This window comes from Ursus americanus, chromosome 6 (assembly GCF_024610735.1).
Source record: "Ursus americanus isolate L20-20 chromosome 6, mUrsAme1.1.p, whole genome shotgun sequence".
NCBI classification, from domain to species: Eukaryota; Metazoa; Chordata; class Mammalia; order Carnivora; family Ursidae; genus Ursus; species Ursus americanus.
Genome location: NC_142132.1, coordinates 50,486,991 through 50,512,189, shown reverse-complemented (window position 1 = coordinate 50,512,189; position 25,199 = coordinate 50,486,991). Strand labels below are relative to the sequence as shown.

Below are 25,199 nucleotides of genomic sequence, written 5' to 3'. Positions count from 1 at the left end.
TAATGTTTCTTGACATTTAGAAAAAAACACACAAGATAGATAAAATGGGATCTAATCCAGTAGAGGTAAATAAAAAATGTCCAAAGAATTTACCTCTCTGCTCCTCAGGAACCCAGTCTGGATTTCTTCCCTGATGCTGCTGTGAATGTGCTTTCTCAACTCAGGATCAATCACCAGAGGCTCTCTGTATCATCTCCCTCCATACATTTGGGAAGCTCTTTCACCATGAAGCTAATGTGAATATTATGTGTGTGTATGTATGTTTGTATGTATATATATTTTAAATTTTAATTCCATGTAGTTAACGTACAGTGTTATGTTAGTTTCAGGTGTACAATATAGTGAGTCAACAACTCAGTGACTCAGTGCTCTATCAAGATAAGTGTACTCTTAATCCCCTTCACCTATTTCACCCATCCCCCACCCACCTCCCCTCTGGTAACCATCTGTTTGTTCTGTATATAGTTAAGAGTCTATTTTTGGCTTGTCTGTCTTTATTCCCCCCCCCCTTTGTTTCTTAAATTCCACATAGGAATGAAATCATATGGTATTTGTCATTCTCTGACTGACTGATTTCACTTAGCATTATACTCTCTAGATCTGTCCATATCATTGCAAATGGCAAGATTTCATTCTTTTTTATGGCTGAATAATACTCCAACACACACACACACACACACACACACACACACACACACACACACACCTTTATCCATTCATCTGCAGTGGACACTTAGGCTGCTTCCATAATTTGGCTGTTGTGAATAATGCTGCTATAAACATCAGGGTGCAGATATCCTTTTGAATTAGTGTTTTGATTCTTTGGGTAAATGCACAATAGTGCAATTACTGGATCATATGGTGGTTCTATTTTTAACTTTTTGAGGAACCTCCATACTGTTTTCCACAGTGGCTGCACCAGTTAGCATTCCCACAAACAGTGCACAAGGGTTCTTTTTTCTCCACATCTTCACCAACACTTGTTGTTTCTTGTGTTTTTTATTTTAGCCATTCTGACAGGTGTGAAGTGATACCTCATGTAGTTTTGATTTGCATTTCCCTGAGAAGTGATGAGCATCTTTTCATGTAACTGCTGGCCATCTGTATGTTGTCTTTGGAGAAATGTCTGTTCATGTCTTCTGCCCATTTTTAATTGGATTATTTGTTTTTTGGGTGTTGAGTTTTATAAGTTCTTTATATGTTTTGGATACTAACCCTTTATCTGATATGTCTTTTGCAAATATCTTCTCCCATTCAGTAGCTTGTCTTTTAGTGCCGTTGATTGATTCCTTCGCTGTGCAGAAGCTTTTTATTTTCATTTAGTCCCGGTGGCTTAATTTTGCTTATATTTCCCTTGCCTCAGGAAACACATCTAGAAAAAAGTTGCTACAGCCAGTGTCAGAGAAGGTGCTGCCTGTGCTTTCTTCTAGGGTTTGTATGGTTTCAGGCCTCACATTTAGGTCCTTAATCCATTTTGAGCTTATTTTTGTCAGTGGTGTAAGAAAGTGGACCAGCTTCATTCTTTTGCACGGAGCTGTCCAGTTTTCCCAGCACCATTTGTTGAGGAAACTGTCTTTTTCTTATTGCATATTGTTGCCTCCTTTGTCGATGATCAATTGACCATACAATTGTGGGTTTGTTTCTGGGCTTTTTTTCCTGTTCCATTGATCTATGTGTCTGTTTTTGTGCCAGTACTGTACTGTTTTCATTACTGCAGGCTTGTAGTATAACTAATCTAGAATTGTGATACCTCCAGGTTTGTTTCTCTTTTATAAGATTGCTTTGGCCATTCAGGATCTTTTATGGTTCCATACAGATTTTAGGATTGTTTGTTCTAGTTCTGGGAAAAAATGCTCTTGGTATTTTGATAGGAATTGCGTTAAATCTGTAGATTGCTTTGGGTTATATGGACATTTTAACAATATTTGTTCCCCAACCCACGAGCATGGAATATCTTTCCATTTCTTTGCATCGTCTTGAATTTCTTTCATTGATGTTTTATAGTTTTCAGAGTATAGGTCTTTCACCTCCTTGGTTAAGTTTATTTTTGGTTCAGTCGTAAATGGGATTGTTTTCTTTTTTTTTTTTTTTTTTACCTTTTTTTTTTTTTTTAAGATTTTATTTTATTTATTCATTCAACAGAGATAGAGACAGCCAGCGAGAGAGGGAACACAAGCAGGGGGAGTGGGAGAGGAAGAAGCAGGCTCATAGCGGAAGAGCCTGATGTGGGGCTCGATCCCAGAACGCCGGGATCACGCCCTGAGCCGAAGGCAGACGCTTAACCGCTGTGCCACCCAGGCGCCCCATAAATGGGATTGTTTTCTTAATTTCTCTTTCTGCTGGTTCATTATTGGCATATAGAAATGCAACAGATTCCTGTAGATTGATTTTTGTATCCCGTGACTTCATTTAACTCATTTATTAGTGCTAGTAGTTTTATGGGGGAGTTTTTGGGTTTTCTATATAGACTATCATGTCATCTACAAATAGTGAAAGTGTTACTTTTTTCTTACCAATTGGACGCCTTTTATTCCTTTTTCTTGTCTGATTGCTGTGACTAGGACTTCCAGTACTCTGTTGAATAAAAGTGATGAGAGTAGATATTCTTGTCTTATTCTTGATGTTAAGGATAAAGCTTTCAGTTTTTGTTTTTAAGATTTTATTTATTTATTTTTTAAGTAAACTCTCTCCCCAACATGGGGCTCAGATTTCATGGCCCTGTGACCGAGAGTCGCATGCCTCACTGACTGAGCCAGCCAGGCACCCCTAAAGCCTCACTGAGTATGATGTTAGCTGTGCCAAGACCCCCAGTTTCTTGCTGGCTGTTAGGTGAATGACATTCCCTGCTTCTAAAGGCCACTCATATTTCATGGTTTCTGGTCTCTCTCCCATCTTCAAAGCTAACAAAGCTGGGTGGAGTCTTTCACATCCTCCCTTTTTCATCTCTTTTTACTAACCCATCTGGAAAAGATTCTCTGCTTTTAAGTACTCATGATTAGATTGGCTCTACCCAGATGACCCAGGATAATTTTCTTGTCTTAAGGTCGTACCCTTAGTCATACCTGCAAAGTCCTGTTTAACGTTTCAGGTAATATAGATACAGGTTACAGGGATTATGGCATAGACATCTTTGGGGGGCATTATTCTGTCTACTACAGAACCCATGTTTTTTTTTTCTCCCACAGTATTTCCTCCAAAAATTATTTTTACTGGTTTGTGGTTTCATTGGTACTTGTTTAGTTTTAAACAGTATTCCTTTGGTTTTGTTAGATAAAACTACTGTAAGCGACTAGTGCTTCATATGTGTTTGTAATAAGAATGAATGAGTGAATAAATACATATTATGCTCTCAGATCTGACAAACTGCACGTCACAAAAGTAAAACTCCAGAAAGACAAACCACCACAAATTGTGTCAGCAGAGAGATCCTACATTTTAGAGGGAGTTGTTGAGTTTATGGAATGGTTAAATGGGAGGTAAGGAATTTCATTATCAGTAGCATTTTTGTTCTTTATCTGATTACTGTAATTGTGTAGTGCTATATCAAGACTCAGTTACAGTCTTCTGTGTTAATTTAAAGTGGTCGTGAGAAAATAAAATGGCAATGTTTCTTCATCCCTCAGCATCCTTTACAGAGTCATAGAAATTTAGAGCTGGAAGGGATCTATGGCCAATTCTCTTGAGCTAAATAAAGGTAAGATTGCTGCCTAAAGGAAAGATAGGCTGAAGATTTTAGAATTTGACAAGGTAGCTTAAATGGTAGTTTAGAGATATAATGCTGCTTAAAGTGAGAGAAAGTGGTAAGAGGAAGAATATTCCTTGCTTTTGATTGACAGTTGCTGAAGATCCATTAATTTTCAAAATGTGCAATTATTAAAGAGTATTTTCCATAGGATCTCTGTGAGAATAAATAGTAAACTATAATAGGATGTGAATTACCTTAGTTACTGAATATTAAACTACAGAGTACAAAAGCAGATTTAAACGTAGAAAAAAATTTAGTGCATGAAATTGAGGTCATATGTGCTAGTGATGTATGACTTACAGGAAGTAATAAAAAGGGGGAAAAGAGAAGTAAATGGTATACTTTTAAGCTGATGGGACCTATTTTAAGGGTGGAATTTAAATTGCTGTTCTTTAAAACTTGAGTTCTTACCCCCTAACTATATAAGCGGCCGAGGGTGGGGGAACCTTGATCAAAGTAGATCTCTCCCCTCCCCCTTCAGAGTATTCTTCTTAAAGTAGACCAGCAAGCTGTCTTTATTTGCTGTTCCTGAACAGAAAGAGGTGATTGATACCATTTTTATATATTCCAACTACCTCCCCCTGTACTACTCATTTGAATGAGAGGAGCCCTTATAAAAGAATGGTGTCACAGGTTAAATGCATCTGCCTGGGTGTCTCTGCAGCCTGAGGTTGTAATCTTATGACAACATTTTATTTGCTCAACATCTTAAATACAGATGTTTGGGTTTTTTTTTTTTTTAACTCAGGAATAGTGTGCTTTTATTAACGGTATTGATGATTGATTTTGAATGTTTTTACTTCAAAAAGCCAACTCTCCTAGTGGGTGGAATTTTATGAAGCACCTGTTAAGCTTTAGGGAGGAGGACCTTTTTGGCAGAAACCCAAAATACATATTTAAACAATGAGCCTGCCAAAGTCAGGAAATTATAAAACAGTTTTGAAATTGCAGAATCTGCTTTTTTTATTACCCTCAGGTTTCTTTTGCAGCTTGGTTATAAGTTCTTTCACATGGGATTTACTAATGTTCTTACTATTTTAAGACCAGATTTAGAAAAATAAAATCAAGTTTAGAGATCTCAGGTCTGTGTGATAAAAGACCATCACATTTTAAACTGAACTGTCTTCCAAAGAATGTAGGTTCACACTCCCTAAGCCTTTTGGAGGAATCTGTGACTCAGTGTAGCCTGGGTGGCTTCCTTGAATGGCGTTGCCCCTCAGGATCTCCACTTTTCCTCCGTGATGTGAGCGAAGCTAGATGAAAAGTATGCCCAAAACAGTGTGAAAAAGCTGGACACTCAAAAAAATGGGGGAATCCTGCTGGGGGTGTTGCTTCTTGGCATATTCCATTTGACCTGGATCTGCCAACTTCTTAACTCTCAAATTCATGATTTCTGCCTCTACTTCCAAAATTTAAATTCAGGGACCCAGGGGCAAGGTGGCAACAGTATCATCTTTGTATACCCCAGCAATGGGATATTCGCTGTAGAATATTTTTTTTTTTTGCATTTGCAATTGTATTGTTAAGCAGCCCGTTTTTTTATTTAGCTGTCATTTTAAATTTTATGATTTCATTACACAGAGCAGGAATTATTTGAACTTCATACTCTCCTCACAGTCCAGCAAACCGGCAAACTTTGCGTAAATGGTGGTTGATGAGGAGGGCCAGGGCAGGAAGGAGATGCGCCGAAGGCACAGGAATGAGAACGTGGTTGGAGCACACGTTATCTTCAAGGTCTCCAAGACTTGTGATGGGAACTGGTATAAATTGCCCAAATTTCTCTTAGGGAAACATTTGTATAGTCACTCAGTTATATACAGGGGGGGGAAGAAAGGCAGAAAGGGAAGTAGACTCTCTGATCTTTTTTGTGTTTTCAAGTTCTTCAGGTCGTTAACTGACATTATCACTCTCTATTAAGTATGAGGGAATGAGAGTTGAAAAAATCTAAAGCCACATTCCCATAAAGCAATTTGCTTTTTGTTCTTCTAGGACACCCGTCCTGTTTGAAATTTTGTCCTGAACTAACAACAAACGTAAAGGCCTTAAGGTGGCAGTGTATTGAATGCAAGACGTGCAGTGCATGTAGAATCCAAGGCAAAAATGCGGTGAGTACGGCCTTCAGTAGTCCACCTCCAGGTAAATGGCGAGCTTTCAGTGTTAAGATTTTTCATCTTTGTAGACTGTTGCTATTTTCAAAGATTTAAACACAGGAGATAACCAGATTTCAGCAGAGATTGTGCTACCCCTCCATTATATTTTATTATTGTTCATCAGATAAGATAAGAATTTGTGACCTTTTATAGCTGATTTCAGTCTTAATTAACTCTCTAATATGTTATCTTACAGGATAATATGCTTTTTTGTGACTCCTGTGATAGAGGATTCCATATGGAGTGCTGTGACCCCCCACTTTCCAGAATGCCAAAAGGTGAACTTTTAAACCATAGTAAAAATGTGTTTTATTACATACTCATTAGCCTTGTCCAGCCCAGAGGTATACAGATTCCATGAGCTTTATCCATCCCTCCCACCTTCCTTATTCCTGTGGGTTTGGCACAGGTTGTGAACAGAGGAGTGTAAAAGCTTTTAGTTTTCGGGTAATGTATATAATAAAGACTCTAATTCAGACACAGGGATAAAGAAGAGCATTCCTCTCCCAAAACCATTCCCTTATTAGAATAAATTTAGATTAGGTAGGTCAGAAGTTCAGAACATTCTCCATATTATTCAGTACTGTGGTCAGAGGTGAGAAATTACATATTTTCCATAATGGTTGTAATGATGTCTCCAAAGTCCTACGACATGAGCATCTGAACTATTTTATCTGGATATATCCATATGACATATGGATTTTTGTCTTTTATTTGTTGTGTAAGTAAGCCTAGCTCAGCCTCCTTTTCCTCATCTTATAATACATTAAACATTAAAAATAACTGTTCCTTTACAAAATTTATCCATTTCTTATTGTGGAAGATTTAGTAAATACAGATTGACAAAAAGGCGTATGAAGAATAATCAGAAATTCCTTCCCAGTTCCCTACACACTTTTTAAAAAAGAAATGGGACATTCTATACATGTTGTAATCTTATGTCTTTTCCATCTTTATGATACTAACATCCCCATATCATTAAATGTTCTCCTAAACAGTTTTTAATGAGTGCAGAGAACTCCGTAGTATAGAGAGGGGTTACACACCCAGTGACTGTGGGCCATAGGTAGGCTTTGTTGAGAAAACATACATCTATGTTAAGACTTCTCTAAATGCATTATAGGCGAGCTGGTACAATATTTTTAAAATTTTGAATTTGCGTCCTTTAGATGGAGTATGCATGTTCAAACTTGCTCCAATCTCACTCCTCCCTCTTGTCTTGAATTCCAGCTTGCTTCAGTCACATGCATTATCCCTGGGTGGCTCCTGAACATAACTTGATTTTGCAACCCCATGTATAAACAAACCATAACTTATTTAACCAATCCCCTATGGTGGACATTACAAATGTTTTCAATTTTTTCCATCCACAATTATTTCCTTAAGATAAATTCCTAGGGGAGGAATTGCTGGATCAAAGGCTATGTACATGAAAAGTTGTATCAGTTTTCAGACCGACCACCAGTGTGTGAGAATACCTGTTTCCCTGTATTATGCCCAACACTCACCGTTACTATATTTCATTAAGCCTAGACACATTTTTTTTAAATTGGATGCTTTTTATAGTCAGTAGTGTCTCAGACTCAGTGAAATACAATGCTATTATTTAAAATTTTTACCAGTTTGATAATAGAAAAAAAGATGTCTGATAATTTTTTACTTTAAGCAGTGAGACTGAAAGCATTTTGTGTTTGGTTATTGGCTGTTTGTATATCATCTTTGTAAAATGCTTGTTTTTACCCATTAATCATTTTTCTCTTGGTGTTTTCACCTTTTTCTTACTGATTTGTAGAAGCTCTTTATAATTTTATGTAGTCCAATCTGTGAATCTTTGTCTTTATGGCTTCAGTCTTAAATGCCAGTCATGCTAAATTAAATAAATATCCATATATTTTTCCTGATACTTGTAACATTTAATTTGTCACAATATTCATCTGCCCAGAATTTATTTTTAAAAAGGATAAGAAGTAATTATTTTCCTTCCGTATAGATGGCTGTTTGTTCTATCACCACTTCACTGAGTCATTTCATCCTTTCCCCACTGACTTGAAATATGACCTTTTGATATGCTCAACTTTTCTATAGGCTTTAGTTGTTTTGGTCTAAAAGTTCTTGTCCAGTTACCTATTTCCCTATGCCAGACGTATAGTTTTAATTATTGCAGCTCCAGAGTACTTAAAAATTCTGTTTTAATTCAAAAATTATTTTTTATACTGATTCTTTCTTTCTTTCTTTCTTTCTTTCTTTCTGTGTGGAAGATTTCCAGAAAGAAATAAAACAATTTTTTTCCCCGAAATTCCAAAAACCAATTGACTTGAAAATGTGTCCCTCTATTCGAAAGATATATCTGACAGGATTGGGTTTTCCTGTGTGTTTATGTGGTGGAGGGAGGTTTGGTGACATGTTGCAAAAAGCCTCACAGAAGGGTTTGGAGATAGGGGCAGCCCTCTCATCACCTTGACCCCGGGGGGGGGGGGGGTGGAAATGGAAATTAACCTTTAATGACGGCTCCCTGAGGAGGATGACACAAGGGAATGACCTACCTTCTGGAATAAAGTTCTGCATACAGGCACCCTTGGGCAGCTTATTTCAGCTGCAGTTTATATTTAATATCTTCTCCTAAAATGAAACATTAAAATATTTTTCTCATATATATATTAATTCAGGGATGTGGATTTGCCAAGTCTGCAGACCAAAGAAAAAGGGAAGAAAACTGCTTCATGAGAAAGCTGCACAAATAAAACGACGATATGCAAAACCCATTGGACGACCGAAAAATAAATTAAAGCAACGATTGTTGTAGGTTGAGATCTTATCAAAAGAAATCTTTTATGTTGTGCTTTAAAATATAGGCGATTGTAACCCCCTTAGATTCCATTAACTTTTTAGCATCATTTTATAAACTCACGGGTTGAGGAATAGTTCTCCTTTTGCATAAGCTGTGGAAATTTTTTGAAAATAACATTTTTAATTACAATTGGCATTTGGGGATCTTCTGTTGGCAGTATCTGATGCAGCAGGATGGAAGCAGAATGTAAGAATTGGAAACAATCATTCTGCCTACTTTATTACTGGCTAAGCATTAGAAAAGCTTAATTATATAAATATTTTTATGGGGATTTTAAAACGAGAGGGATTTATTCACATCCATGAGTGAGTTCTCTTTTGTCACCCCAGATAGCATTTTAGAAAAAAGTACTTCTCTTTGCTGGTGCTAATTTAGTATTACAGCATTTAAGATCCCTTATATGAAATAGGAGCCCCTGAGAAACCTGTAAATGACTGTCCTCATGTTTGCACACACAGAGTTAGACAGAACCATTTGATCTGTGCACATGTGTGCAGACATACATATGAAATAGTATGTTCGTGGTGGCCTGCACGGGTACTATGATAATCTCGTTTCTACTAGCCTGTGTCAGTATAGTTGCCATTAAGGCCCAGTAGAGCATTTAGCAGGAGTTTAACTTAGAGAAGTAGAGGAGAGATAATGGGAGAAATGGATGGGTTTTTTTAAACCTTTGGAATATAGAATTGACTATCAATTCAAATAGGGAGTTGCATATCTAAAGGAGTTCTATCAATAAAACCATCACCCGCCTCTCTAAGCTTCATGAAAGGGTCATTGTGCTGTAGAAATGAACAGATGCTCTGCACACACTGTGAACAAAACACCAGATATCTTACTTACTTGCTACTCTTCCCCCTAATTTTATCTGAAGCAGTTCACTACCTTACCTACTCTCAGAAAAACCTATCTTCTCCTGCACCTCTGTTTCCCAGCGGAGAAGTAGAAAATGCACATTCCTTTATAGAGTTTTTTTATGAAAGCCCTTTAACTGGTGGACATTTTTAAATGGAATTTTTGTTAATTTCTCGAGGCAAACATGAAACATTTATGAATAAAATCTTTCATATTAGCATCATTTGAAGTAGAAATTATATGTTTTTGCATTCATCCTGTGTAAGCATTGTTCTCAAAATGGGACTGTATCCTCAGGGCCCAATTAAAAAAACCAAATTAGGATATAAACTTTCTAAACAAAGGACACAGCTGAAAATTGCATCTGGCACCAGTCCTAACTTTTTGTTTGTCCAAAATTGTCCTTTGAGCTTAGGAATTTTTAAGACGGTCTAGGGAGTTTTCCTTTTTACATGCTTTATAAGCATCTTATCCTTTCTGGGCAATCGATTCCAGATACAGTCCAAATGCAGCATTCTAATGGGAAACATTTTAGCTCGGATGATTGCTTATTGGTAACCCTCACTGTGACACTAGAGATCTCCAGTGTTAACCTGATTCGGCTGTATCACTGGTGTTGGGCAGAGCTCCTGGCGGCGGAGCTGCCTCACGTGAGCCCAGGAGCTCGCCCAGTTGCTCTGCACCAGAATCCGCTGCAGCTGACTGCTGAAATTGTTCATTAGTGTACAGGATGACCACTAAAATGTGCTCTTCTATTTGTAATTAAGATATTTTTATAATGGAATATCATATCATTTTCAGGCTTCCATTTCTTCATTATGAGCCTTCAGCTAAATTGATAATTTTTAAAGTGCATTCTTGGGCCCCAGCACTGCCATAATTCACATGCAAATGTTTCTATTGTATAAAATTCTGCTGCAAAATGGGTAGCTTTCCAAGCCCTAGCCTGAGGTGAAGGCAGGCAGCTGCTGTTGTTCTAAGCAGCTGTGGTTGTAGAGTGGCCTCTGGTCTCTATTGACCACACAGCTGGATGGGCAGGACCAGCCTCAAATGAGCTGAAGTAGTGTATAAAGATTCTGATGCCAAGTATCTGATAATGACCATGGTTAATGTGCTGCTTCTTCACCAGACTTTCCATGTCATGTCTGACCCGCTGTAGCTTTTCTTTAATCATTTCTTCAGTTTTTGCTATTGTTGTCCTTTTTTCAGCAATATTTTATGCTGTAATTAATTGTCTCCTCTACTTAGAGAGTATTATTGGTTATCTTATCATCCTAAGCATAAACTGCCGAGAGGAAGAGGATATCTTCAGTGTTTTCTTTAACAACAACAAAGTACTAATTTATAGACTTACTCAAATTCTATTTATATAAATTTTCCAATTGAGTTAAAATTGCTTCTCACTAGAGATTAGATGAGCTTATTCTTTCACTTCTAGATAATGCTTAACGACTTATGTCCTTTAATACTTTTTAAAAGACATAGGAAATCATAATGACTTGTGACCACACAGGGGGTACCATTTTTATTTAAGTATAATGAAAGCATTGCATGTTCTTTGAGTTGCTTCAAAAATTGTCTTACTTCTATTGCCCCTGGGTCCACGTGGCTTCTTCCAGTCCTCCTGGAAGGGCCCTGGGAGAATCACGACATGCACATGTAGTGGCCACTTCCCGTTTGAACAGAGAAACACCAAATGGAGGTGCACACACAGACACAGTTCTTAGGGTTGCAGTTCAGCTCTTAAGTTTAAGCACATTGAATGCATCTAGTTGCTATAAATTTGTTTTAGATACCTTTATAATTCTATTATTAAATGCTGATACTATTCTCTAAATTTTTGCCTAGGTCTGTAACCAGTGATGAAGGATCCATGAATGCATTCACAGGAAGGGGGTCACCTGGTAGGGGTCAAAAGACTAAAGTCTGTACCACACCTTCATCTGGTCATGCTGCATCTGGGAAGGACTCAAGCAGCAGATTGGCTGTTACAGACCCCACTCGGCCTGGTGCCACCACCAAAATCACCACCACCTCCACCTACATTTCTGCCTCTACACTTAAAGTTAACAAGAAAACCAAAGGGCTCATTGATGGCCTTACTAAGTTTTTTACACCATCACCTGATGGTCGCAGATCACGAGGTGAAATAATAGACTTTTCAAAGCACTATCGTCCAAGGAAAAAGGTCTCTCAGAAACAGTCATGCACTTCTCATGTGTTGGCTACAGGTACCACACAAAAGCTAAAACCTCCACCTTCTTCACTTCCACCCCCAACCCCCATCTCTGGTCAGAGCCCCAGTTCACAAAAGTCCAGCACCTCCACTTCTTCTACCTCTCCCCAGAGTTCTTCTAGCCAGTCCAGTGTGCCCTCCTTTAGCAGTCTGACTAAGAACAGCCAGCTGAAGGCACTCTTTGATGGACTCTCTCATATCTATACCACTCAGGGACAGTCTCGAAAAAAGGGACACCCAAGTTATGCACCACCCAAACGTATGCGTCGTAAAACTGAATTATCTTCCACGGCAAAATCTAAAGCCCATTTCTTTGGAAAAAGAGATATTAGAAGTAGGTTTATTGCTCACTCCTCCTCCTCTAGCTGGGGGATGGCTAGAGGACGTATTTTTAAAGCAATTGCTCACTTCAAGCGAACAACTTTCCTTAAAAAGCACAGGATGCTAGGCAGATTAAAATATAAAGTGACCCCTCAGATGGGGACCCCCTCACCAGGGAAGGGGAGCTTGACAGACGGAAGGATTAAACCTGATCAGGATGATGGTAAGCAAAAGGTCAAAGCTCCAACCAAACCTGCGTCCCGTCCCTTTCTCCCCAACCCCGAAAAAAATAAATCAATCAATTCCTATTTGTCACATAGGTCTTAGCTATTTCTCTTGTTCTCACTTCACTTTCATACAGAAGCAGTGAAACTTTGACCTTTTTCTAATGCTGACTAAACCTCCAAAATGTTGTTTTTTTTTCCAACTAATACTCTCCCACCTTTTATTATTTATTTCCATCCGTAGTGACACTAGGACCCCCAGATGCCTCCATAGTGTTGCTTCTGGCTTTGTAGTCCCGCATGAGTAGCCACTGTCACGCTTCTGCCATGTCCTCCGCCATGCCGCCCCCTCAGCCACGGCGCCGCTTGCTTCCGTGCCGTCAGTGCTTCCGCAGGGGGGGTTCAGCTCCTCATTTCCGCTCCCTCTGCTCCATTGCTTTCTCATGACCAAGTTCATCCTGCTTCCTTCTCCACAAAGCCTGATCTGTGATTCTGTGAAGTGTGCTTTTGGGTGTGAGTGTGTCTGTGTGTATATTCACCGTAGGGAGAAAACGGATTTCATGATTTCATTTAACAAATTGGCCCGTTACATTTGCTACCCTTTATAAAACAAAAAAAAAAAAAAACCAAAAAACAAAAATGTGTCATTTCGACAAAGCGGTAGTTTGTTTGTTTTTTTTAATCTCAAAAGGGATAATGGGAATTCTATAACTAAACATTGATATAACTTCTAATCTCGGTTGAAAAATATGATTTTGCTTTGTATTGCTCTTACTTTCCCTCATTTATTTGTTGAAACTATAAAAAGATGATAGTGGTAATTCAAATAAAAATTTGGGTACAGCAGGGAAAGGGTACTGCTGGATCTTGGAGCAGTGCTTAGATATAAAAGCTTATAAAGCTTAGAAAAATATCCCTATTTGCCCACTATGCTAATTTGGTGCCATTTTGGTAATATATGGTGGTTACTCATGATTCAAGTCAGTGAATGCACTTTCTGCTGGTTTTAAATAACAGATACTGAAATCAAAATAAGCATCAAACAAGAAAGTACAGATATAAATGTGATTGGAAACAAGGATACCGTTACTGAAGAGGATTTGGATGTTTTTAAGCAGGCCCAGGAACTTTCTTGGGAGGTAAGGCCAGGATACCACATTATAGTAACAAGGATAAGATGTGATTTTTCTGTATGTGACTATTACAAAATTACTGCTTTGCTTTTATTGCGAATCCCCCTCAGAATCCTTTGTGGTCCTTTAACTGTTACATGATTGTTCGTGTTGACTCTAGCTTCAAAAGCAGAGTGTCTTTATAAAATTGTCTCCACTCTCAAAAGTTGATAAGGGCTCAGCTGGTCTCAAAAAATAGACCAGAGTAGCAGTAGTTGAAGCAGATTTGGAAAAATGCTTCTAGGTATGAAGGACTAGATTTCTTACGATTTTTGTGGAACTGTAGAAAACAGCAGTTTTAAATGGTTAAAAAGAACATCACTTTTAAATTTACCAATGGTTCTTCCAACACAGATGGCCAGCCATATGAAAAATGTCTCGTAATTTTAACACTTTGGCGTTAAGACAATATTGTGTTGCACAATCAGTTATAATCACTTTTATTTTCATTGTCCAGTAATTTGTTTAAATGATTCCACTTAAAATAGTAACTCCAGGTAGTTTATTGTCACCAAAACAGGTGACAGGCAAGGCTTTGGGCTTTTCGAGGTCAGATTTATTATGGAGCATGAATGTGTTACGTCAGTAGAGCATGTTCAGTTTCTATGGCAAACTATTCAGAGAGACTTCCTACCTAATCTCACTTTTTGTGGTGTGGGGAGGGAGCTATCTGTAGGCTCTCAAGCTTTATTTTTAGTAGCAGCCACTTGGGCTAAATACTTCTGACAGTTTCTAATTTAAGGAGCCATTGGATATTTCCATTCCTCATTCTTCCCCATCAGTATGCTGTGTATTGTTTTCCTTTGGCTAAAATAAATGTCAGAAATTCTCCCAGTTTCTGAGATTTGAAGTCCTTAAATATTATCACATTTTCAGCGTACTTCTGGCATTCATAGACAGACTTGATGAACAGTAGGCCATTATCTGAAAAATGCTGTTAAATTTTAAGCCCTTTCTTTCCAGTACAGTAACACAGGCATTTCACTCAAGAACATTTCTTCTCTGTATCAGGCAGGCAAACTTCTTAACCACATGGAGTGTACTGCTTGCGAGTAAGGGGAGAAAGAGGAGATGGTTATTAAACTGCAGCCTTTCACAGTTGATGATATAATTACAGTTGGGATCGCTGTTAACTTCATGGAGGAACAGGGGACTGTGAGAGTGTCTAACGGCTAGATCATCTTCTCATTTACTCAGTTTTAATGCATTGCACCAGGTCATTAAATTCATTCAGTTCAGTAGACATTTGTATGTATTTACCGTGTACTCATTTTCTGTCTTGGTGATACTGTTTCTTAGGGTATTAGTTTGTTCATATATGAATCTTACACAAAGTTGATTATTTTACCAAGATCCTCTAATGTGTTTTCAACAACATGAAAATTCCCCATGAAGATTAGTGTCTGTTCTTGATAGGTTTTCATATCCACTGGTGAAAGAACCAAAAGGTAAGTGAAGAATTTCTCTTCTAATACACACATTTTATTTCCTTCCTTTTCTTTTCTCTGACAGAAAATAGAGTGTGAAAGTGGAGTGGAAGACTGTGGCCGGTACCCTTCTGTAATAGAATTCGGGAAATACGAAATCCAAACCTGGTACTCCTCGCCTTACCCACAGGAATATGCAAGGTAATGGAACAGCCCAGAAGGCATATAACTTGAATGTCATATATGTGAGGAAGGGGATTTCTCAGTTCTGAAGCAGGAATTAGATGATTTATAGGACATAAATTTCAATAGTCAAGTCTAAGCGCTTCCCAAACTATTACTTTTGTCAGTGTCTTTTTATAGTAGTATTTACTATTCTGCATAGACTCCTTCCACTCCTTACTTACACAGGCATTGTAAATTTTGCCTTTGAGCTTCTAAGATCATGCTTTCTCTCTCTGGTTAATTGGACAAATGTTGTTTGTGGATGAAACCAAATAAGGAGAAAAAACACTGACCATTGTAAAGTAATTGGTGGTTTCTTCTCATTGCCCTGTTTATTTTCCTAATTAGCCCTGTTCGTTTTATCTCTGATATCTGACATTTTGTTTTCAAGTTTTTTACAGAAAAGTAGCAGAAGGAAAAATGAAAGAAAGTAGGTGGGAGTGGGTAGCCTTAAGAGACCTTTCACCAAATCTTTACTTTTAGAGCCATTTGTGACTAACTTGTTAAAAATGAAGAGAAAATAATGATCTAGAGTTCTTTTTGTCTTGAACTAAGATTAGCTGTGAAATTGTCTTGAACTGAGGTATCTAGAAGTGGCTATCCTGTGACCAGATCTCTTCCTTCAGGTACACCAGGATATACTTGATTAGTATCTTCTCAAATGCTTTAAGCCTGCGAAGTTTCTGGTAATCACAAACTTGCTTTTCTTCTACAGTAGATAATTGTCCTTTTCTCCACCACATGGGTGTCTGGCCCATCATCTACTGGAGAAAATGGGGAGGGTGTTTTAGAAGTTAAGTGGCAGAGTAAGAGTCAGGAGTCTCGGTTTCTCTTTCTAGCTTATATGACTCTGCTGTGTGTTCTTGAACAACTTTTAAAAACACCTATGAGCTTCAATTGGTATGGGTAATCACAAGTCATGTGTTCTGAGAGCTTTGAGTACAATTTGTATATAACTCCAAGATTTTTAAATTACTATTCTCTGAGTCTGTAGCTAATTTTCCCCAAAACCGTTCTACCCATTCTTACACCCCAAAGACCTGTAAAGTGCTTCTAAACATTTTCTTAACGATACTAACTATATGTTTAAGTGTGATCGGGCACACATTAAAAATGTTATAATTTTAAAAGTGAAGAAAAAGTCATCATGGAAGAGAAACCTATTTGTATAATGTTACTCAGAGTCAGTGAAATTTGTAGAAATAAGATGTTTGGATTTTTCTACATTTACTGCTTTAGATGTATATGTAATTGTGATAAGACTTTAAAGTTACCTCATCCATCAATAGAAATGTTAATTAAATTCTAGGACTTCTCTGCCTTATAAGTACACAGATCATTTTTTAAAATAATGAATGTACTTCCCTCAGAGTAAAAGATGACTAGTTACACCACTGACCATACATACTATTGACACTATGACATTAAATCTGAAATTTGAAAAATATTCATGTTTACCTGACAGCGGGCCATCCTTATTGTTGATTTTTCAAGTAGTGGTTCTAGGTCTGAAAACCTTTTTGTCTGTACAGTGTTTCTAAGGAAACAAATGATTTGTTCACAAAATAATGGCAGCAAATATTATTATACTGAAAAATAACGTAAGCTTTGTACATTCTCTTTACTATTGGCTTTCTATTTTCTTTTTCTTTTTTTGAAACCACTTCTTTCAAATACTGTTGTACAGCCTTATTATGACTTGGAGAAAATCGAACAATATTTAATATTTTTTTCCTGAACAGTATAATCAATCTGATAGATTCTTTGATTTTAAAATTTTAACAGATTACCAAAGCTTTACCTGTGTGAATTCTGTCTTAAATATATGAAAAGTAAAAATATTTTGTTAAGACACTCAAAGAAATGTGGATGGTTTCATCCTCCAGCAAATGAAATTTACCGAAGGAAAGACCTTTCAGTATTTGAGGTAAGCATGTGTAAATAAAAAATTCAGCTTTTGAGACCTACTACTTCCAATTGTTGATTACATTCTCATTTGTTTCTAGAAGGTGCACAGTGTATTCGATTTTGGCTTCAAATTTAGACTGCTCTTTAAAATATCTCCATGTTTTGGAATGTTTAACTATATTGAGCAACCATTTAGATTGATGATGAATTCCTACTTCATCACATTAACTTTTTTGTCTTCCCCCAAATCCCTGTCTGCACCAGATATATTCACCAGTGAATTTATGATCTTCTCAACTCTTTGTAAATTCTACTTTCTTTGGCAAGAGAAATTCGCTTTGTTCAGCAGCTCCAGCCAATGTCTGGCAGGTGCTCACTCTTCCAGGGAATTGAGCAGCTGTACATATCTCCTCAATACACAACCACCTGTGTTTCCATCCATTTCTTGGCAGGGTGGATAATCCTTTTGGTGAGACCCTAGCAGATGTTGGGACTGCCCCCCTCATCTGGGTTGATGGCCACCCCTGGAGAACTCTGCTGTTCACAGGAACCCCTTGTGGCCATGTGTCTGTCATTGTGGGTTCTTAAAGACATTTTGTGTTTTCAGAACTGATTTAATAGCAAAAGGTCTTTGCCTGCATATCGTTTCATTGTTTAATCATGTTCTATTGTCAGTTTAGCTGTGTCACTTGTACCTTGAAGAGACCATGCCTTTCTTTCGTGTTCTTGCCTGTTCTCAGGGATTCTTCATTCTCTACTTTGTTCTCGTTCCTCCAGTTGAGCACTTCCATTGCCCTGCCTAATTCCCTTCTCTGTTACCCATCTCGGTGCATTGTTTTCATGCATGGGTGTTCAGAACAAGCCTTCCCTGCGCAGCAGACATGTGTTTTTTTTCTCTGAAATACAGTTTTACTTTAGATTTCTCTATTTTTGAGTTGGTCAGACTGAAATTTATTATTCTGCCCAAATTTCACCTTAGTTCTGGTGTGTAATGTCTTGCATTATATTTAGAATAGGGGACGGTCACACATAGGCTTCTCTCATTGACTAGGCTACCTCTTGCAGACTAGCCAGGGCCCGCTGCTTTTTCTGAAGGCCAGTCAGAGAGCACAGTAACTCCAGCTGCGTGTTAGGATTTTTTTAAAGACCCTCTTCCTGGTTATATCAGGCTCTTTTGGTAAGCTTGAAGGAAGAAGGGTATTGTTGCTAGGAAGATTTAATAATTTATTAGTACTTACCAGAGGATAGGGGCAGGGTTTCTGAGCCTGGGCACTATTCACTTCTCAGGCTAGATAGTTCTTTAGCGTAGGGAGCATCCTGTGCATCGTAGAGTGTTCGGTGGCATCCCTGGCCTCTACCCACTAACTGCTAGTAGTACCACATTGCTTCCAGCTGTAACAAGCACAATTTTTTCCTGGCATAGTGTCGCTTAGGAGGCAAACTTACTCCCCTTGAGGCCCCCTGGGCTAGAGGGAAAGTGAATGCAAGTCATTAAGTTCATTTTGGGATGTCACTCAGTCAGCCCCAACCAGGTGAGACAACAGAGCTATTCTCATTGGAGACTTAAGTTATGTCACAAGTTCAACTTTCCTGTTGGCTCCTTCCTTCATGCCTGGGATCCTTTCTTAAAACCGAAATGAAATGAAAATCACTGTCTCTGTTTCCCAAAGGACAAAACACATTGTTGCCTTTAAGTAATGGTGAACTAAATCGTCATGAACCTGCTTGTGGGGTTTAAGCTCTCATAAATCCTGGCAGAGTCCTCTCAGGGATAAGAGAGTCAATTTTGGAAGTCTGACAACAATGATCTGCTATTTCAGGGCAGGTGCTTTTGAACAATCACCAAGATCAGAGGGGAAAAATGAAAACAAATTAGTAAAATGCACGCATAAAAATATTTGAAAGAATTGGATTTTCTGTGCCAAAGTCCCTATTCTAGAGTCTGAGTTAATATTTAGAGAATAGCATATAGGAAACTTTTCTCTCAGCAGTCTCCTAAGTAACCTTTATAGTAAACGAAGAGTAATCATAAATTAATACTTTCCTGTCTTTATCCCTCTTGAAAGCGTGCATATTAGACCTTACACAGCTGATAAGAATTTGCTTCAGCAGCATCCTCTTTTTTTCTGGTTTGTCAACACCTACATCTCTGTCTTTCCTTTTTGTAATGAACTATCATTTCCGAAAGGACCGTACTCTCAAATACATAAAAACTTCCTTTAATTAAAGAGAGAATTGTATCCTCTGTGTCCATTGCCCATATTTGATTATGTTGCTATGCGTGGGACCTAGGTTTCATCCAAGGGAAATAGTTATATGAAGTCTAAAAATAATTTGTGCAATATGAGAACGTGTATGGTCCACAGGAGACTGGAGAACGGTCAAGTTCATTGTTACAGAGCTCTGGTTAGCAAATACCCATTTCCCTTAAGAATAGTGCTAGGGAAATTCTTGAATCTGCTGTGCTTTTGGTTTTCAACAAGTAACTACATTTGATCAAAGAAATTGGCATCTGTGCCTAGCCTCCTGTCTATAACCATCAGTATCACAGCTTGATTCTTTTATTTTGAAGAGAAGTAGACTGTAATCATGGTACTTATTGTAGGTTGAAATTCATCTCACTTTCTCTGTAAGTATTCCCAACATAGAAATTTTATCTCTTCCAATTATATTGCAAATGATGCTTGGGATAAAACCAAAATGGAATCCTCTTTTGCTAATCTACACTTCTGAGGAATCAGAATAATACTGTGCATTTATTTTATTTTCATATGAAGTCCTTTTGAAAACTACATAAAGTTTAACTTCCTTGAGCGGTATTTTGATGTGTTTACATTTCTTCAATTCAGATTTACTTGGTTCAAACAGGGAGGACATGCCTGATTGTTTTACTTGTAGTAAATTGCAAATAAGAATGACTCTTTCATTAGTGGTTTCGGCTTTCTTCAGGTAGCTTAAAGAGATTTAAGCGAACTTAAATTTACCCTAATTTAAGAGAAAAAGTGGAATTCTTATTTGCCAGGTGACAACTGTTTTCTGGTTGACTTTATACTTGTTAAATGGAGTAGTTCAATCTCTCAGTTTGGGACTTGGAAATAAAATTATATACTTTCCAAAAATACCATATAAAAATAATTTTATATTGAGTGGCATTTTTATGTTAAATAATGTCTGTTTCTCTTTGCTAGGTTGATGGGAATATGAGCAAAATTTATTGCCAAAACCTTTGCTTGTTAGCCAAGCTCTTCCTGGACCACAAAACGTTGTATTATGATGTCGAGCCATTCCTTTTTTATGTCCTTACAAAAAATGATGAAAAGGGCTGTCATCTGGTTGGATACTTCTCTAAGGTAAAACAAGAGCCAGTATGACCTTCATTTTCTTATTCAAAATGTTTTTGGTAGAGCCCAATTCTTTGGAGAGGGTTGGTTTTTGTTGTTTTTTTTTTAATGACTATAATTTGAATAAGTGATACATATTTCTGAAAGCTCAGGTTCTTGTTCAGAGCTAATTTAAAAAAACAGTAAACATCATGCCTAGAAAGTGTGTAAAGGACCTCAGCAGTGTTTGCTGTCTTAACTGTCAGCAACCATGTAACATTATAATTGCTGCCTTGGACCACCTAGCATCTTTGATTTTTTTAAATGTTAAGCTTATTTCCCTTGCCCCCTCTCAGTGGTATCAACATGAAGGTTTCAGTGTAGTGTAGCATTTAAGAGATGGTTCTCATTTCTCCTCAGTGTATTCCCTCTGTGGTCATCAGTATCTCAGTGAGTTGGAAGGTTGGCATTTGGACAGTCAAGGTGATATAATGACTAGGTTTACTCTTTTGTCTCTTACTCTCTATGCTGTTGTTTTAAGATCTAAAGCAGCCTCACCTTTAGAAAGCCTGAGTATCTCCAGCTGTTAATAGGGAAGCCCGTGACATACTGAGTGGTTATAGTTTGTCTTTTATACTCACATTCCTCTGTTCAAAGGCTTCTGATAATAACTCATATGCAATAAGGAAAAACTGAGTTTGGAGATATTTACCAGGTAATGAGCTTAACTTTTCTTACACACCTAGGAGATAGTTTAATGTGCCAGGATGGTAATTATAAGACTTCCATGCACACAGTAAATGAGCTGAACCCTATATTTTATTTATTTTATGATACAGTTTTGTGTGTTAGGTGATCAATGAATTTTAGTGAATCTACTCTTGCATAATAATGTAAATGGAATGCCTTATGGAAGTGTCGTTTTCATGGAATATCAAAAGATAGAGTATATGTGAAGGTCCATTGCAAACTGCAGTTTTTCTAAAGTTTAGAATCAACCCAAAGGTCATAAACAAAAATATAAATAAGTGATAGCATTCATGGGAAACAGCATCAGTATTTTAGTACACATATTTGGTAAGGCTCCAAAACAAAAAAGACAAAAGTTAATTTGCACATAACAGGTTAAAAAGATGACAGAGAATTAACACACACACAAAAAAAACAATAAATAGGAAATCTATTTATATAATGTAAACATCTTACCTTTTGTTTAGGTTTATAAAGATCTTTTTCTCCAATGAGTTAAAAAGAGTGGTTGTCATGGGGCGCCTGGCTGTCTTAGTCGGTAGAGCATGCAACTCTCGGTCTCAGGGTCGTAAGTTTGAGCCCCACGTTGGGTAGAAATTTCTTCAAAAAAAAAAAAAAGGAATAGTGGTCATGATTGTCCTTCCTGTTAGAAAATGGCATTTCTTGAGGTGTCTGGATGGCTCAGTCAGCCCACAACCCCATGTTGGGCTCCATGCTGTGCGTGGAGTCTACTTAAAAAAAAAAAAAAAAAAAAAGAATGATGTTTCTAGTCTGTTTAAATGTAGATGCTTAATGGTGCCTATGGTCCTTGTCTCAAATTGGCCTCTGGGTCTACAGTTGATGGGGACTCTTATAGTTTTGGTGTCTGCCTATCTTCTTCCGGGGAACCCAGCATTTTACTTAAAACAAGCAAAGCTTTTCTCATTTTGCCACAGTTTTCTTTTACAGCATGGCAGCAGCTACTGTCATTTCCTACCCGGAAAACTCATTTTTGGGCAGTGTAGTAAAACAAAAATTAATCTTAAAAAAACCATTTTAAAAGTCGAGATACATGCAAATTAAACCATATTCTAATGTGTCAATTGGAGTGTGAAGGACTGTGGCCCTTTGGGGTTATACTTAAACCAGCCATACTAGAGTTTATAGCTAGAGAATGGCCAAGATGACCTAGAAAATTTCATTGTAAGTCATTACATGCATATGACTTTGCAGGCAGATAATAGAAGACTACACAGGAGGGAAAGCAGGAACAGTTACTTTATCCATAGATTAGAATTAAGCTGTAGTAACATGTGTTAAAGGTGGAAGTGGGGTGGAGGGGAGGGTTGGGGTGGCTTACAAAATCAAAAGGTAGGAATGGCTTGGGACCAAAAAAAAAAGAATGGCATAAAGGATGACTCCTTTCAACGCAGAGTACATCTCTCTTTAGATAGAGTGAACCATTTGTCTAACTTTGCAGAGAAGACTAATTATTTGAACATTTCCCTCTGATGTGCACATCCAGTGATGGACAATCCAGTTTCTTAGGGAAACTGACACACATTATTTCTTCCTTCTCATTTCTTAGAGACTCCAAGGACAGCTATAAATGTGAAATGTTGGGAGCACATCTTTTTCACAAAGAAATCTCTAATTCTGCCCTGTAGGGTTTTTTCCACAACAATTTCCTATGATCTTTCAAATAGGTTCATTAAAGATCTGGGTGTTCTGAAGTAATTCTTTCATGTGGTTAGTACCATTTGTGGTCAGTCTTATTTGTGGTTTATATTTGGCCAGAGCATTCACAACCTCAAAAGCCTTTTCCAGATCTTCTCTGTGTAGGCTTTGGCTGCTTCTGTGTACTCTGAATAAAATATTGCTGCTCTGATGCCACATCCCATGAAAATTGCAAATTTTTCCTAACTCTAAGGATGGTTTCCCACCATATTCTTCCCAGTCTTCCCCTCCTGGTTTCATACTGTTGGTAATATTTTGGCCTCACTTTTGTGTGGAGGCTTTGAGGTTTCTATTGCCCTGGTCTTTTTTGTTTTGATTTGTTTTCCCGGTTTGAAATGAGATTAATTACTTCTCTAGCTTTTTACTTTGACTTTTTATCCATAAGAGAAATGTATCTGCGCAGATCTGCCTACACGTGCACCGTTTTCGTTTCCCTGGGGCATTTGGTCAAAGGCAGAAGACAGATTGCTGTTTCAAAGTCTAAGCTGTTTAGCAAGGTAGCCAGCACAGTCCTACCTTAGCCCGCTGTGTGACTCTCTGGATATTTGGGTTTTTTCCTCCATCTCCCAAGTTGTTTGAGCACGGAAATAATTTCTTGCATACTGTCTGTGTTCTATTTCATTTGGCTCGTCATTACTTGGATTCTTTATTCGTATTTTATGCTCCCAACTTTCAGGCATAAAGGTGTAATTGAGAAGCATGCCTGGAGTTGATGGTTTGTTGTTAGCAGGTAGTTTGATTGATCAACACAATGGGATTAATCTGCTTGATCCCGACCTAACACATTGGCTCACCTTAGTGGACTGTCGTGCAAGGATGGTGGCAGGTGCAGGGAATTGCCCACTTCAGCAGAGCTCTGACATACTTGATCTGTTTCTCCTTCCCTCAGGAAAAGCTTTGCCAGCAGAAGTATAATGTCTCCTGCATAATGATCATGCCCCAGCACCAAAGGCAAGGATTTGGACGGTTTCTCATTGATTTCAGTAAGTGAAGTGCTTTACTTACTTTCATGACCCAGGGAGCTGATGGCTGTTAAAGGAAACGAGTAACACATAAAACTTTATTTAACGTACTTTGTTGTTTTTATCAGTAGATAATAGGCTTACTTTTTATATTTACATAGGTTAGAAAATCTTCCTCAAGTGAAAAATTTACTGCTGCTCACTTACTGTGCTCTAGGAAATTGAGACTAGATTTCTCGGCAGTGTCACTAGCTCACAAAGCCATTACCCTGAATGAACCGGCAGAATTACATTCCATTCCATGGCGCTCACGCTCATTAGCACCAGAAGAGGCAATTATTTGTGATTAGAGCTAACGGAAGTATTATTTAAAAGGATTTTCAGCTTTCTAAAATTTTACCTATAATCTTATCAGTACAGAGCAAGAAAGGGATGTTTCTACCTAGAAAACAATTCTTTTGGTGGCTTATCCTTTTGAGTCTTTTCTAGTAGAAATAACAAAATGTCTTATTTTGTTAATTTCCCTTTTTCTGTTACGGAAATTATTACAGTGTTTTATCTAGAAGGTTGCCCAAGAAATATTTTTTATATACATTTGTATCTTCAGAGTCTCTTCAATTAAAATTGGACTAATACAAAAAAGTATGCACACTAATGTAAAAAATATGGGTAGGTTTTTTCCTCCTTGTGTGTAAATGGAGTGCTAAGGCTACATTGGAAGAATTCATTTCAAAATACCCAGATAACACAAAAGCCAAGTATCCATGATAATAGTAATTTCTGGGAACTGTGTGCTTCTTCATTACTAGATTGTAGTTTGTCTGATTTTAAACTGAAAGAAGGAAAATTTAGGAGATTGCATAATCTTCATAAGGTACATCAAATGTAAAAACCACAATATAAATGTGCTCAAGGAAAATAATGAATAAATACGTTGAGTCCAAATCTGTATTACTAGATATTGAAATATTAAAGTTGGGGTAAAAAAATGACCGTATAGCAGTTTTGGGCAGATTTAAGCAATTTATTGACATTGAGGATATTGTTCTTTTTTTTGAAGTATTATCTAGTGACTTTTATATTTTCAGTTAACATTTCCAGTTATTAATTTATTATCTTAGTCTTATCCTTCATTTCCTGATCTAGTTCTCCCATGGAGGGCCATTTTACCAGGAAGTCACCATTTTTATTTTACAGAGTTCTAGGTGTAATCGGTTCTATGGGCAAATCCCTTTTTTGTGTGTGTGGCCACCATATAGAAGTTGTTCATAAACATTATGGTTTCCGATGTGCATAGCAACGGTCCAAGCCTTAACCTTTTGATACTTTTAGCATCTTCG

General features: G+C 37.6%; 1 protein-coding gene across 4 annotated transcripts in view; it reads left to right on the top strand.

Annotated features, from left to right (window-relative positions):
• KAT6B (lysine acetyltransferase 6B) overlaps positions 1-25,199 on the top strand; it is a 177,697-nt gene that overhangs the window by 118,265 nt on the left and 34,233 nt on the right. For 2 of the 4 annotated variants that reach the window (XM_045783444.2, XM_045783443.2), the window contains exons 5-13: positions 5,735-5,850; positions 6,092-6,173; positions 8,562-8,694; positions 11,447-12,378; positions 13,397-13,518; positions 15,064-15,179; positions 16,989-17,130; positions 20,300-20,461; positions 23,787-23,880. In XM_045783444.2, the coding sequence (XP_045639400.2) occupies positions 5,735-5,850; positions 6,092-6,173; positions 8,562-8,694; positions 11,447-12,378; positions 13,397-13,518; positions 15,064-15,179; positions 16,989-17,130; positions 20,300-20,461; positions 23,787-23,880 (1,899 nt within the window). The remainder of the gene's footprint in view (positions 1-5,734; positions 5,851-6,091; positions 6,174-8,561; positions 8,695-11,446; positions 12,379-13,396; positions 13,519-15,063; positions 15,180-16,988; positions 17,131-20,299; positions 20,462-23,786; positions 23,881-25,199) is intronic. The other 2 variants (XM_045783445.2, XM_045783446.2) reach the window with 2 other exon arrangements.